This window comes from Plecotus auritus (genome assembly GCF_963455305.1).
Source record: "Plecotus auritus genome assembly, chromosome: 14".
NCBI lineage: Eukaryota > Metazoa > Chordata > Mammalia > Chiroptera > Vespertilionidae > Plecotus > Plecotus auritus.
The window spans coordinates 5,500,149-5,513,808 of record NC_137780.1 but is presented as its reverse complement, the minus strand read 5'-3'; the positions used below and the strand labels follow the sequence as shown (position 1 = coordinate 5,513,808).

The following is a 13,660-nucleotide window of genomic DNA, read 5'->3' as shown; positions in this document are numbered from 1 at the left end:
ACCGTACCCATAATTACCTTTATTTTTCCCATGGGCTGTGTAAACTATCCTATATAATAAAAGGTTAATATGCAAATGGACCGAATGGCAGAAGGACCTGCCACTATGACACGCACTGACCACCAGGGGGCAGATGCTCAATTCAGGAACTGCCCCTTGGTGATCAGTGCGCTCCCTCAAGGGGAACTCTGCTCAGCTAGAACCCGGGATCACAGCTGGTGAGCGCAGCGGCCATGGCGGGAGCCTTTTCAGCCTCTGTGGCAGCGCTAAGGATGTCCAACTGACGGCTTAGGGGGAACGGGCCTAAGCCATCAGTCAGACATCCCCCGAGGGCTCCCGGACTGCGAGAGGGCACAGGCCAGGCTGAGGGGACCCCCCCCCACCCCCGTGCATGAATTTCGTGCACCGGGCCACTAGTAAAGTATAATACAAATGGAAGCTATTATTTTGACAACTGAAAAAAAGTAATTTAAAAATAATTTTTAGGCACGGGAATTCCCAAAGGGTCTGACACAATCTATTTGCTACCACACTATACCTTCTTGCTTCTTCTCTTATTGCTGCTCGGGGTGTTTTTTTTTTGTTTGTTTTTGTTTTTTAATATATTTTATTGATCTTTCACAGAGAGGAAGGGAGAAGGACAGAGAGCTAGAAACATCGATGAGAGAGAAACATCGATCAGCTGCCTCCTGCACACCCCCCACTGGGGATGTGCCCACAACCAAGGCACACGCCCTCAACCAGAATCGAACCTGGGACCTTTCAGTCCCCAAGCCGACGCTCCATCCACTGAGCCAAACCGGTTAGGGCACTGCTCGGGGTGTTTAAAACACTCTTTACTATGGACATTTTCAACATTTCTCAATATGCATGAATCTCGGAATCACGTGTTCAATTTCATGCGGCCATGGCCACACTGTTCTGCGACCTCCAGTTGTTCTTTCCCCAAAAACAGGGCTTGCAGACTTGGTGACCATGGAATCAGACGTTGGATTTCACTCGTGCACCTATCACCACAGTGAGTTGGTGCTACTTTAGCAAGTAACCAGAACGTGGGAGTCTGTATGCATTTGCAGACAAAAACTTTGGAAATGATTTTTCAGGCACCAGGGAGCTAGGAGGCGGGGTTTGGAGAAGCGGCGCATGAAAATTGGTGTTTTTGGAGGATTAGTCTGGCAGCTGAGTGGAGGAGAGAACAGAGCAAGGAGGGGACGCAGGCGGAGAGACCATTTAATCTTTAAACACACTGTAATTTACCACAGAGTTCAATGTGTATCCTTGTCTAAGTGGGAGGGAGACGCACATTTTAGAATGCAAGATGTTCTTTTGTTGCCTTGTTAAGCATTCACGGTTTCCCACGAATGTATAACCGTGATGTATTCCAAAAAGGTTAACCGAGGGATTCGCAAACTTAAATAAGTAAAACATTACCATTTCTGATGCTTTGAGTCCTGTTCCGTTTGATGGGGCACAACAGTCTGGCACATAGATTTAGGCACAAATCATTCTAGAAGGTTCCTCTACTTCTCGCTTAGGCAGTCAGTAACTGTCTAGTGCAGGAGATGAAACCTCACTTGCCCGGCTTACTTTGAATTATTTACCCATTAAGCCCTGGCTGGGTGGCTCAGTTGGTTAGAGCAGTGGTCGGTAAACTGCGGCTCCCGAGCCACATGCGGCTCTTTGGCCCCTTGAGTGTGGCTCTTCTACAAAATACCACAGCCTGGGCGAGTCTATTTTGAAGAAGTGGCGTTAGAAGAAGTTTTAAGTTTAAAAAATTTGGCTCTCCAAAGAAATTTCAATCGTTGTACTGTTGATATTTGGCTCTGTTGACTAATGAGTTTGCCGACCACTGGGTTAGAGCATCATCCTGATACACCAAGGTTTCAGGTGCGATCCCTGGACAGGGCACTTACAAGAATCAACCAATGGCCCGGCCGGCATGGCTCGGTGGTTGAGCATCGACCTATGAACCAGGAAGTCACGGTTGTATTCCCGGTCAGAGCACATGCTGGGGTTGCAGGCTCCATCCCAGTAGGGGGCGTGCAGGAGGCAGTCGATCCATGATTCTCTCTCATCATTGATGCTTCTGTCTCTCTCTCCCTCTCCCTTCCTCTCTGAAATCAATAAAAAAATATATATATTTTTAAAAAAACTCAGCTGAAACCCAACTCACTCAAGTCAGCGAGGGGAGACTTCCTCTTGCATGTGCTGTTAAAAGGGCGAACGAGAAGGGAACCTGGTGTTATCAGGGACCAACTGCACCCGGCAGGGTTGGCACTAGGAGGTGTTTCCTGTGCTTTGTACCCCACAGCTCAGGCTGGTGACTCAGAAATCTAGAAGGTCATCAACCATTTAAAAATTAACCTTGTAAACGGTCATTTAGAATTTATCCTGAGCTAAGCCAAGAAGGTGGACTTGGATCCACCTGAGTCAACTGAGAAACGATTAGACTAGGACGTGGGTTTCACTTGGAAGAGAGAAAGCTTGACAGACGGGGCACCCATAGCTCCCTTGTTACCAATAACTGGTGGGAAAAAGGGACCCCATTTCAGCAGCAAATAAAGCTAGGGCGTAACCACAAATACACTTCAACTGTGTAAAACACATTGCAAAAACTACAAAGCTTTACCAAAAAAAACCCCACAAAAACCATAAAAATAAATCTGGTTAATAGGTAAGAAGTCTCCTTATTGTAAAGAGAGTCATGATTCTCTCGTTAATCTATAGATTCAATACAAACCAAATCACACTAACAGGATTTTCATGGACATGAAACTGACTGCAAATCCATACGGAATGGTAAATCAAGATAATTTTGAAAAAGGAAAAGAGAGGGGATTTGACCTGCAAGATAGCAAGATATTGTAAAACATTGATACTGCCCAGCCGGCGTGACTTGGTGGTTCAGCATTGACCTATGAACCAGGAGGTCACGGAGAGATTCCCAGGCAAGGGCCCATGCCCGGGGTTTCGGGCTCGATCCCAAGTAGGGAGCATGCAGGAGGCAGCTGATCCATGATTCTCTCTCATCACTGATGTTCCTATCTCTCTCTCCCCCTCCCTTCCTCTCTGAAATCAATAAAAATATGTTTTACAAAAATAAAAAGAATGGATACATGCTAAACTCACAGCCAGGTCTGATAATGGCCGTCTCTGGGAAATGGGGGAAGAGCCAGGACTGGGAGGGAGTAATGCTTAAAGAGACTTCAGCTTTGTTTCGAATGCTCTAATTTTACATATGAATAGTTATTTATGTATATCTTAGGCGATTTAAAATCATCTTAAATAGAAAATGTAGAAATGATTTTCACAAAGGGGCCTGCTTCATCCAGTCAGTCTTGACCTGCCTAACCCCCCAAACATAGTTCCACAGCCTGTTCTGTTTGCAAAGACTTCGGACTCTACAGCAAGTTCAATTAAACAGGAAATGAAGAGCTGATATTTTCCATTTTACAGAATACATTGCGGTTAGCCTATTTCAGACGATTGGAGACTTTTCCTATCTGGTTTACACCATTTGCATTTCCCTCCTTTGCGTCACACTATTTCCATCCATTTTAAGACTCAAATAGGCTTCTACTGTTATCCATCAGGTTTTCTTTGGGGAACAGAGACCATTACTAAGGGAGAAAAAGAGTGAGCGAGGAGAGTGCAGTGCACCAGAGGGAAGGTAGGGGGCAGCAAAGGCACACGAGGGCGCGGAGGCTCCGCCTGGGCCTGAACCGCCGGAAACCAACATCCCTAACAGCAGGGGACTTTCTCATTAAGTTACCATTGGCACCGTTCGCATGGAGAGAAGTTTAATTCGGGTGAAGCAAGGATAATTTTATTTTATTTCTTTAAATATACTTTTATTGATTTCAAAGAGGAAGGGAGCGAGAGAGAGAGAGAGAGAGAGAGAGAGAGAAAGGGAGAGCGAGAGAGAAACATCAATGGTGAGAGAGAATCATCGATCCGCTGCCTCCTGCATGCCCCCCACTGGGGATGGAGTCTGAAACCCGGGCATGTGCTCTTGACTGGAATTGAATCCGGGACCCTTCAGTCTGCAGGCCGATGGTCTACCCACTGAGCCAAACCAGCTGGGGCCCAAATTCTGTTTAGTTCAATGAAGAATCAATAAATGTTGTTAATTGACTGCTGTTCCTTTGTTAATGCAATTTGGGGTCCAGTTTATCTCAGAAGACACCTCCCTCAGAACCAGGCCCTAAAGGCAGGTGGCAACTCCTCAAACAAAGGGGGCTACTACAAAGACAGAGCGGGGGGGCTGGACTGGTGAAGACCAATTCCTGGAAGCCCATTACTCGGGGAGTTTAGGGTGCTTTTTCTCAAGCACAATTTGCAACGTCTGCAGCTAATGGTTTTGAATGAAAGGCTTGGGACTCGAGTAGATGACAAGAACGCTTCAGAGACTTCGGGGAGCAATCAACTTGAGCTAAGGGTTTGCGTTTCCAAGATACCGCCAAGTGCACTGTGTTTCTGGGGGTTGATGGCTTGGTTAACCCGTGACTTCTAACGAAGGAGGCGCGCGCTCGCTCGCTGATGAGCGGTTCCAAATGGGAGTCAAGGTAATGGGGTGGAAATTTAATAGCCCCAGTAATTTTCACGCTGAGCGGTGACTAATGAACCTGCTGAGCCCTGGCTATCTTTCGTGTTTAAACAACTGTATTTGTAGATGGTGCTGGTGAGCCAACAAGGACAATTGTTTTCTGTGTTTTTTTTTAAAGTGGATTTCTACTTCTCACTTTGTTACAAAGGGAGTTTTTTGCTTGATGACAGGATTTCTGAATTTACCCGGGGAAGTTCTTCCCCTTTTCTTTTGACAAGTAATGGGATTAAAAGTAATTAAGCAGAAGAACTTGGCTGGCCTGTGGCTTGTGAGTAGTTATCTTTAACGTATTCCTGCTTTTCTGTACTGTTTACTCAGCTGCGATGCTCTCAAGTATTCTCACTTAACAGCATTAAAGCTGATAAACTCGAGCTAGATTTATTTCCATTTCTAAAGGAGTTTACATAGTGACCTGCGGTTTGGATAAGCCATTTGTATAACAAACATATGGGGGTACACTAGAAGTTAATATGTAATGTGATCAAGAGAAAAAATCTATTCAATCTAAAAAATTGGGAGAACTGGAGTCATAATGCTGCCAATTTCTTCCTCCCTCCTAATTTCTATAACGCAAAGGACTTCAGCTAATCACCATGTTCTGTATAACCACCTGCACGCTGGCGGTCTGATTGGACCCACAGTTCTACTCCCCCACTCCCCCCACCCTGTCCACTCCACACAGGGCCCAGGGCTCATCGCAGTGAGTGCAACGCCAAGAAGGCTTGAACAAGGGAAAAACAAACCTCGAGGAAGCAGAGACAAGGTCACAGACAAGGTCACGGACACTGACTGCAGGGAGGGAAAGGCAGAGAAGGTCACAGGTGGTCCAACGTGGCTGCTGGAGGTTTACATGGCATCACCTGTCAACTAAGAAGCACCTCAAAAGGCTGCCATTCTCGCCCAACTGGTGTGGCTCCGTGGTTGAGCGTCGTTCGACCTATGAACCAGGAGGTCAAGGTTCGATTCCCGGTCAGGGCACTTGCCCGGGTTATGGGCTCCATCCCCAGTGTGGGGCGTGCAGGAGGCAGCTCATCCATGATTCCCTCTCATCCTTGATGTTTCTATCTCCCTCTCCCTCCCTCTCTCTGAAATCAATAAAAATACATTTTTAAAAAAACAGGCTGCCGCTCTTGGCTCAGCGTTCCTGATGGGCAGGAATGGCAGTGAGGAAGGGGGCTTAGCTCATTGGTGACCCAGGTCGCTTAAATGGAATCGCTTTATACAAAGTTAATGCGAGGGGGACGGAGACTAAGAGGAGTCTCACATGCAGACTTTCAACCCCTCAGGCTGCGCAAGTAAGGCCTGGGGCCGGGGCCTGGCACTTCCTCGCCCAGGGATAAGGAGTCCCCGCCCCGAGGACTTGCCACCTGGGTGGGCATCGTCTCCCTTGCAGACGCCGTGTGCTCTCTCCTTTACTTTTCCTTTTTTTAATATATTTTTTATTGATTTCAGAGAGGAAGAGAGAGGGAGAGACAGAGAAACATCAATGTGAGAGCGACACATCGATTGGTTGCCTCCTGCAGGCGCCTGGACCAGGGCTGGAGATCGAGCCCGCAACCCAGGTACGCGCCCTTGACCGGAATCGAACCTGGGACCCTTCTGTCCTCAGGCCGACGCTCTGTCCACTGAGCCAGACCGGCGAGGGCTGCACTCTTCTTTGTTCTGCTGACGTGTGTGCCTCCTATGGCACCTGGCCAACCCCGCTGCTGCGTCTGTCCCAGGGGCGGGGGGGTCCCCTCTGCTGAAGCTCCAAAAGCTGCCGAGAGCTAGGGGGACAGATGCCCAGTACCTGTTACAGCCGGTGCGCTCGCCCTGTCTCTGTGTGAGCGAAAAAGCTTTCCTACCAGGCCCTGGGCTGCTGTGTCGTCTTTGGCGACCGGGAGACACCGTGGGCAGTGTTCAGACTTCAGATAAGAAGCAGCTGATGAACTTGCTCAACAAAAACAGAGGCAGGGACAGGGTGTCCCCAGGAATGTATAACGTGGGAACAGCTGAGAGTTCAGTTTGAATATGAAATGCAGTTTAATAAGCACAGCCTTTATAATGATTCCAAGTGTGTGTACACATTTTTTTGGGGGGACACCCCTGTATATTAGACAAGTTAGAGAACACCCCTCCCTGTGAATAGTGCCCTGGAAATAGCGCAGCTTGGTAATTCTCAATGAGCATTACTATTGGATTAGGAGTTATTACCTTATTCTGTATGTATGTATGTATGTATGTATGTTAATCCTCACCTGAGGATATCTTTCCATTGATTTTTAGAGAGAGTGGAAGGGAAGGAGGAGAGACAGAGAGAGAGGAACATCGATGTGAGAGAGACACATCCTTTCGTTGCTTCCCGCACGCGCTCCCACCAGGGCTGGGGATCCAGCCAGAAACCGAGGTCTCGAACCCAGGATCCTTCAGTCCACAGGTGGATGCTCTATGCACTGACCAGTGGCCGGCAAACTCATGAGTCAACAGAGCCAAATATCAACAGTACAACGATTGAAATTTCTTTTGAGAGCCACATTTTTTAAACTTAAACTTCTTCTAACGCCACTTCTTCCAAATAGACTCGCCCAGGCCATGGTATTTTGTGGAAGAGCCACACTCCAGGGGCCAAAGAGCTGCATGTGGCTCGAGAGCCGCAGTTTGCCGACCAGGGCACTGAACCAAACCGGCCAGGGCCATCCATCCTGGAATACATTTCGAGGGGAGCGTCCTGGTATTCCCGTACAGATGGGGAAACGGAGGCACCCAGCGCTTCAGTAACTTGTCTGGAATCCCATGACAAGCTAGGATGTCTGCAGGTGGGGGCTGAGCGCTGTCTAGATCACTCCCAAGTTTTTCTGTGCATTTATCTCCATTTTCATATTTCATTAGGAACTTCGGGGTTTGTTCCCATTCTTTTAAGGTGCATTGTTTGTAGGTGTCAACCTAGGGGTGGGAGTGGGGCGGGCAGAGGGTGTCATCATCAGGTCTGGGGCTTAGAAAACGAAAAGAGGGGCCGAAGCCACAGTGGCCCACGAAGTCCCCGCAGTGGATTAGGCCACAGGACAGTAACTGAGACAAAGCAAGCGCCCCTGATTCAAAGGCACAGATGCTAACGCACGTGGGTCCTGGGCGAACCTGGGGCGCCTGGCGCTGCGGGGTCCGGAACCACGACACAGGAGGCCTGGCCCCGTTTCCAGGACAACCTCGGGGGGAGGGGCGCCCCTGCTAAGCCCCGCCCGCGCTCTAGTGTTTTGGGGCCCGCGTGGTCCCGTCTCATTGGCCGCGGAGAAACCCGAGCTCCAGGGGCGGAGTGGCCTCTGCAGCCGCAGGTCCAGGTTCGCTCCGCCAGGGCTTCCCTTTCCGGGCGGGACTACAATTCCCACAAGGCCCCGCTTTCGGGGCGTGCCCGAGCGCAGGGGGCGGGCCCTGGAGGGGCGGGGCCTCCGGGGATGTGGTAGGGGCGCTGCGCTCGCCGCTGCGCTCGCAGCAGCCGCCTGCGCGCGCGGACCTCTGACCCTGGACTCTGGCCGCCGCCGGCAGCAGCCCCCGCGGGTCGTCGCCCGGGCCGCCCACGGTTCCCCGGCCCCAAGGGGCCCTGCCTGCCGCGGTGTGGGGCGCGGGCAGCATGAGCTGGGCGGCCCGGCGGGCCGGCGCGGGGCGGGGGGTGACGGCGCTGCGGCTGCTGGTCACGCTGAGCCTCCTGCGGGGCTTCGTCGAGGCCCAGGTGAGCGGGGGCGGCGGGCGACCTGTCGGGCGGGCGTCCGGGAAGCGCCGCCGCGCGGGGTGGCGACATCGGGTGACGGCGGGGAGGAGGAAGCGGGTGCGGGCCCGAGGGGTTCCTTCCGAGCTGATGGTGGAGCCGCTGGGAGGGGGCGGCTGTTGGTGGGGAACGGGCCCAGCAACGCCCCCCTGGAGAGTTGGGGAGACCTGGAAGCAGCCCCAAGGCCTGCGGGAGCCGAGCGCCCCGGGAGCGGATGGGACCTCACTTCCTGAACTTTGGGGCTGGAGGTCTCGGCTGTCACCTGCTTGGGACACAGTGGTTTACCGGTTTGTGCCTATGCCCAGCGGGTCCAGGTGCAGCACGTGGGGGGCCGGGGCTGCGTCTGGGGCAGGTGGGCAGGGGCTGGGGTCGGGTCTGGGTCTGGGGCAGGTGGGCAGGGGCTGGGGCAGGGGCAGGGGCAGGGGCAGGGGCAGGGGCAGTGGCTGGGGCTGGGAGCTGGGAGCTGGGAGCTGGGAGCTGGGACCAGGCTGCCAGTGGGTCTCGGTGGGAGCGAGGCGTGTATTACACACAGTGTTCAATCGGCTGGGAATCGGAGGGGTAGTGAGTGCCCAGATCTTTGCCCTCAAGAGGCATGTTTGCTTCGCGTTTCACGGTCGAATTGGGCTACACGGCTGCCAGGTGCTGCTGTTTGCACCTGCCGCCAAGAGGCAGAACTGCCGAGAGAGGAACGAGGTGTCTCAGGTGGCCCGATCACCAGGGAGATGTGTTTTGAAGCCATTTATGCTCCTTGCTAAGAAAAAGTACAGGCAATGATGACACTTTTTTCATGGCCTTATAGTTCTCTCTGCACTAAATCCCAGAATGCCTGGATAGTCTACTTGTGTCCATGTTTGAATCTTTTTTTAAAAAAAAATATTTTTTTATTGATTTCAGAGAGGAAGGGGGGCGGGGAAAGAGAAACGTCAATGAGAGAATCATTGATCAGCTGCCTCCTGCACACCCCATACTGAGGATTGAGCCCACAACCCCCAGAGCATGTGCCCTGACCAGGAATCGAACTCTGACCTCCTGGGTCATAGGTTGACACTCAAACCACTGGGCCACACCGGCCAGACTGGATGTTTGTTTTTGAGTGGAATTTACATTTAGATATTTTTCTAACACGAGATTTTCTCATTCTCTCTCTTTCTCCACTTACTACTAATTATGTGTATTACTGCTTCATAATTGCATCTATCCTGTCAACTTTATTATATCCGAGTGAACATATGTGATTTTCAGTTCATTTCATTCACTCAGTGAAAGGAAAGATTTGTGCATATTCAGACTGGCATTGTGCCAAACGATCCTCAGAAGTGAATACGTTTGTTTTTTGTTTCCGGTGGTACTTTCTGATATAGTGTTTGATTGTACTTTAGATAGTACTTCAGTCTGTAACAGGTTTCAGTATCCATTCTCTCATTTTATTTGATGTGTCTCAGAAATGAGGCTCTTGCCGTCACTGAAGTTCAGAGAGCCCACGTGACTAATATCACACCTAAGTCAGTGAGGAAGGCAGAGCGGAAGCCCAGTGGGCCCCTCTCTTTCTTTTTTTTTTTTTTCTTTAATATATTTTTTGTTTTTATTTTATTTTTATTGTCTAAAGTTTTACATATGTCTCTTTTCCCCCCAATTGACCCCAATCCCCCCAGCCATTCCCACCCTGGTCTTTAATATATATTATTGATTTCAGAGAGAAGAAGCGAGAGGGAGAGAGAGATAAAAACATCAATGATGAGAGAGAATCACGGATCCGCTGCCTCTTGCATGGCCCCCACAGGGGATCAAGCCCGAAACCTGGGCATGTGCCCTGACTGGGAATCGATCCGGGACTTCCTGGTCCATAGGTCGGCGCTCAGCCTGGCGGGGTGCATCCCAGGGTGCTTGTTGTATAAAAGGGAAGCACAGGGAGCCCCAGGAGCAGGCAGAGGGGGGGACTTAGTTCTTTCATAGACTAAATCGGAAGCAAGACAGTACAGCGCAAAGGAAAACGTAGATTTTTCTGAAAAACATTCTATTCACGTGAAATCATTGAGATGCATATATTGAATACATCTCATTTGATCTTTTGGTTTGGAATACCACCCATATAATCGACTGCCAGAGCCTCCAGACTAGGAGTCTCCGCTCTGGCTCCGAATATCCAGCCACGTTTCCCTGTCTCCACTCGGATGCCGCCTTGATGCACAGGAACCAGGCTCCCGATCTTGCCCCTCGACCCGCCTCGTCCCTCTGCTCCCCCCAAACCTGTGAGCCCCCTCACCTCTCTGCTGGTCCTCAGACGTGGACAGTGTGTTGTTGCCTCGAGCCTCCATGCCACCTGCGCACTGTGTCCTGGATCTTCCTGTGGTCCACTCGCTCCCTTAGGTTTCTGCTACGGTGTCACCTGCTCAGACTTGTCCCCTTACTCAGTGGTTGCCTTCTCCGATGATACCGACCGAATACAAGCCAGACCCTGCACCTCGCTGTGTACTTCAGGGTCCTCTCACTGCCTGCCTGAACTCCCCGGGGGCTTCCTGTCTCCCTCGGGGGTGCATGCAGCAGGGTATTAGGGCCTTGTCACCTTCCTGTCCTGGCTCGGCGCTCTGAAATCCTCGGGATCTCCTGAGTATGAGGAGTGCCTTTCAGTCCCTAAATACTGATGTTGTGACTTAGGTGGGGAGCCCCTAGGTGGGCTCAGGGTGGACTGGACCTCCAGGAGGGGGCGGGGTGCTGGAGGCGGAGCTCCAGAGAAGCTCTGAAAGCTACGGGGTGTGGTGGGGGGGTGGTGGGCTGCCAGGTGGGCGAGTACAGAGCTGGGTGGGAGGGTGGCTCCGAGGCCAGGAAGGTCCGCCTCGCCCCTCCCAGTGCCCTGCTCTGCGCATCTCTCCCATCTGTCTGTTCCCGAGCTGTAGCCGTTACAAGAACCCAGTAAACATTAGTAGAGTGTTTTCCTGAGTTCTGTAGGCCGTTCTAGCAAATGATCCAACCTGAGAAAGGAGTCCTGGGAAACCCCGGTGAGAAGCCCTCAGTGCAGGGGGCCTGGGGTTTGGGGCTGGCCTGTGCTGTGAGGGACGCCCTGTGTGGCTGAGCCCTTAATCTGCGGGCTCTGCTCCAACTCCAGGTCATACCAGAGCAGAATCGGGCCCAGTTAGTGCTGGAGAGCTGGTTGGTGTTAGAACACACTGGATTAAATCTATGTTTAGGCATGGGAAAGAGCACGCAATATCTTTCTTTTTGACCGCTACAAATAAAAATGTTGAGTTCTTCAGAATGGGTCTCTATCTAATCCTTGCGTTGTTTTTTATTGAACTGACCATAGTAAAAAGGGACTACTTTGTTATGTATCTTAATGAGCGAATACTGGCTAATTTGAATATACAAATTATCTTTTTATGTACTAGCACAGGTTTGTTAAGGTTCAAACATCATTTACATATTTTGAATTATATATATATATATTTTTTTTTTCTAGGTCATTGGAGTCTTGGATGACTGTTTGTGTGATATTGAGAGCATCGATAACTTTAACACCTACAAAATCTTCCCCAAAATAAAAAAGTTGCAAGAGCGAGACTACTTCCGTTATTACAAGGTATGGTTATAATTTTTATTCTGTTAGTACCAAAGGTTTTTATATAACTGTCTACAGATGTGAATTTTATCACCCATTTAAAAACTCAGGTGTGTTTTTTTTTGTTGTTGTTGTTTTTAAAGCTTCAATTTTCTTTTAAAAATATATTTTATTGATTTTTTATAGAGAAGCAGGGAGAGGGATAGAGAGTTAGAAACATTGATGAAAGAGAAACATCGATCAGCTGCCTCCTGCACACCTCCTACTGGGGATGTGCCTGCAACCAAGGTACATGCCCTTGACTGGAATCGAACCTGGGACCCTTCAGTCCTCAGGCCGACGCTCTATCCACTGAGCCAACCCGGTTAGGGCTAAAAACTCAGGTTTGGCTCAGTGGATAGAGCATTGGCCTGCGGACTGAAGGGTCCCAGGTTCGATTCTGGTCAAGGGCACATGCCTGGGTTGCGGGCTCAATCCCCAGTAGGGGGCGTGCAGGAGGCAGCCGATCAATGATTGTCTCTCATCATTGATGTTTCTAACTCTCTCTTCCTCTCCTTTCCTCTCTGAAATCAATCAAAACAAAACAAAAACAAAAAACAAACACTCAGGTTTGACTCTCCTCAGCACCCTATGTGTATCTTTTATCACTGGAATGTATTAAGTATTACACTGAAAACCTGCTAGCCTCTTTTTTTTTTTTTTTGGTTTTTAAAGAGAGGGGGAAAGAGAGAAGCATCAATCGGCTCCTCCTGCACACCCCCAAGTGGTGGATCGCGTCACAACCTGAGCATGTGCTCTGACCTGGAATCAAACTGGCCACCTTTTGATATAGGGGACAATGCCCCATTGAGCCACCCTGTCCGGGGCTGAAACCTGTTTGTCTTTTTTTTTTTTTAATAATGTATTTCTTTATTGATTTCAGAGAGGAAGGGAGAGGGAGAGATAGAAACATCAATGATGAGAGAGAATAATTGATTGGCTGCCTCCTACACGCCCCCTATTGGGGATCGAGCCCACAACCCAGGCATGTGCCCTTGACCGGAATCGAACCTGGGACCCTTCAGTCCGCAGGCCGACGCTCTATCCACTGAGCCAAACCGGCTAGGGCTGTTTGTCTTTTTAAACTCTCAGAATCTGCACCCTCTTCTGTGTTTGGAGAGTTCTTCATCTTTCACTTTCGCTTTTGAGGCAGAGACTCTTCCTTCCCAGAAGCTGAAAGTGCCGGGGACTTGTTTTGTCAGCCCGCCTCGGACCTTCGGTTCTGCCGCGCAGACACACCTGCCCAGGCGCTGAGCCGAGCCGGGCTGAGGGCAGGGTCCTGTGCTAGGTTGCTCCCATGTCCAGTTCCACAGTTAGCCGTTCACCCGGAGAGCCCCAGCCAGGGCCTGGTGCAGGCCGGCGCCACCCCCAGTCATCCCGCAGGGTCGGTTCTTAACTCTAACCGTGGGCACCTCCAGGCCCTGACAGCAGCCAGGGGCAGGTTAAAGGCAGCAGCAATGAGGCAGGACTCAGAGGAATTGTGTTTTAGGTTTTGGCCTGGGTTGGGGCAGCGGCTGGGAGGAGCGGGGCTAAGGGATGGGGGGAATTGGGGACATCTGTAATGCTGTGAACCATAAGAAAGAGAGAAAGAGAAGAAAAATGAAGACAGAAAAAGCAAGAAAGAGAGAAAAAGACAAGACAGAAAGGAAGGCAGGTAGGCCGGCCGGCCTGGATTCTCCTCGGTAGTACTCACCACACTTTGTTATTAAAGAAGCATACAAAT

At 50.4% G+C, this 13,660-nt stretch overlaps 1 protein-coding gene across 1 annotated transcript in view; it reads left to right on the top strand.

The window, feature by feature from the left end:
* Positions 1–8,074: 8,074 nt before the first annotated feature.
* The window catches only part of ERO1B (endoplasmic reticulum oxidoreductase 1 beta), a 28,175-nt gene continuing 22,589 nt past the window's right edge, over positions 8,075–13,660 (top strand). The window contains exons 1-2 of the mRNA XM_080651214.1: positions 8,075–8,309; positions 11,800–11,919. Coding sequence (XP_080507340.1) covers positions 8,211–8,309; positions 11,800–11,919 — 219 coding nt within the window. The 5' untranslated portion in view covers positions 8,075–8,210. The remainder of the gene's footprint in view (positions 8,310–11,799; positions 11,920–13,660) is intronic.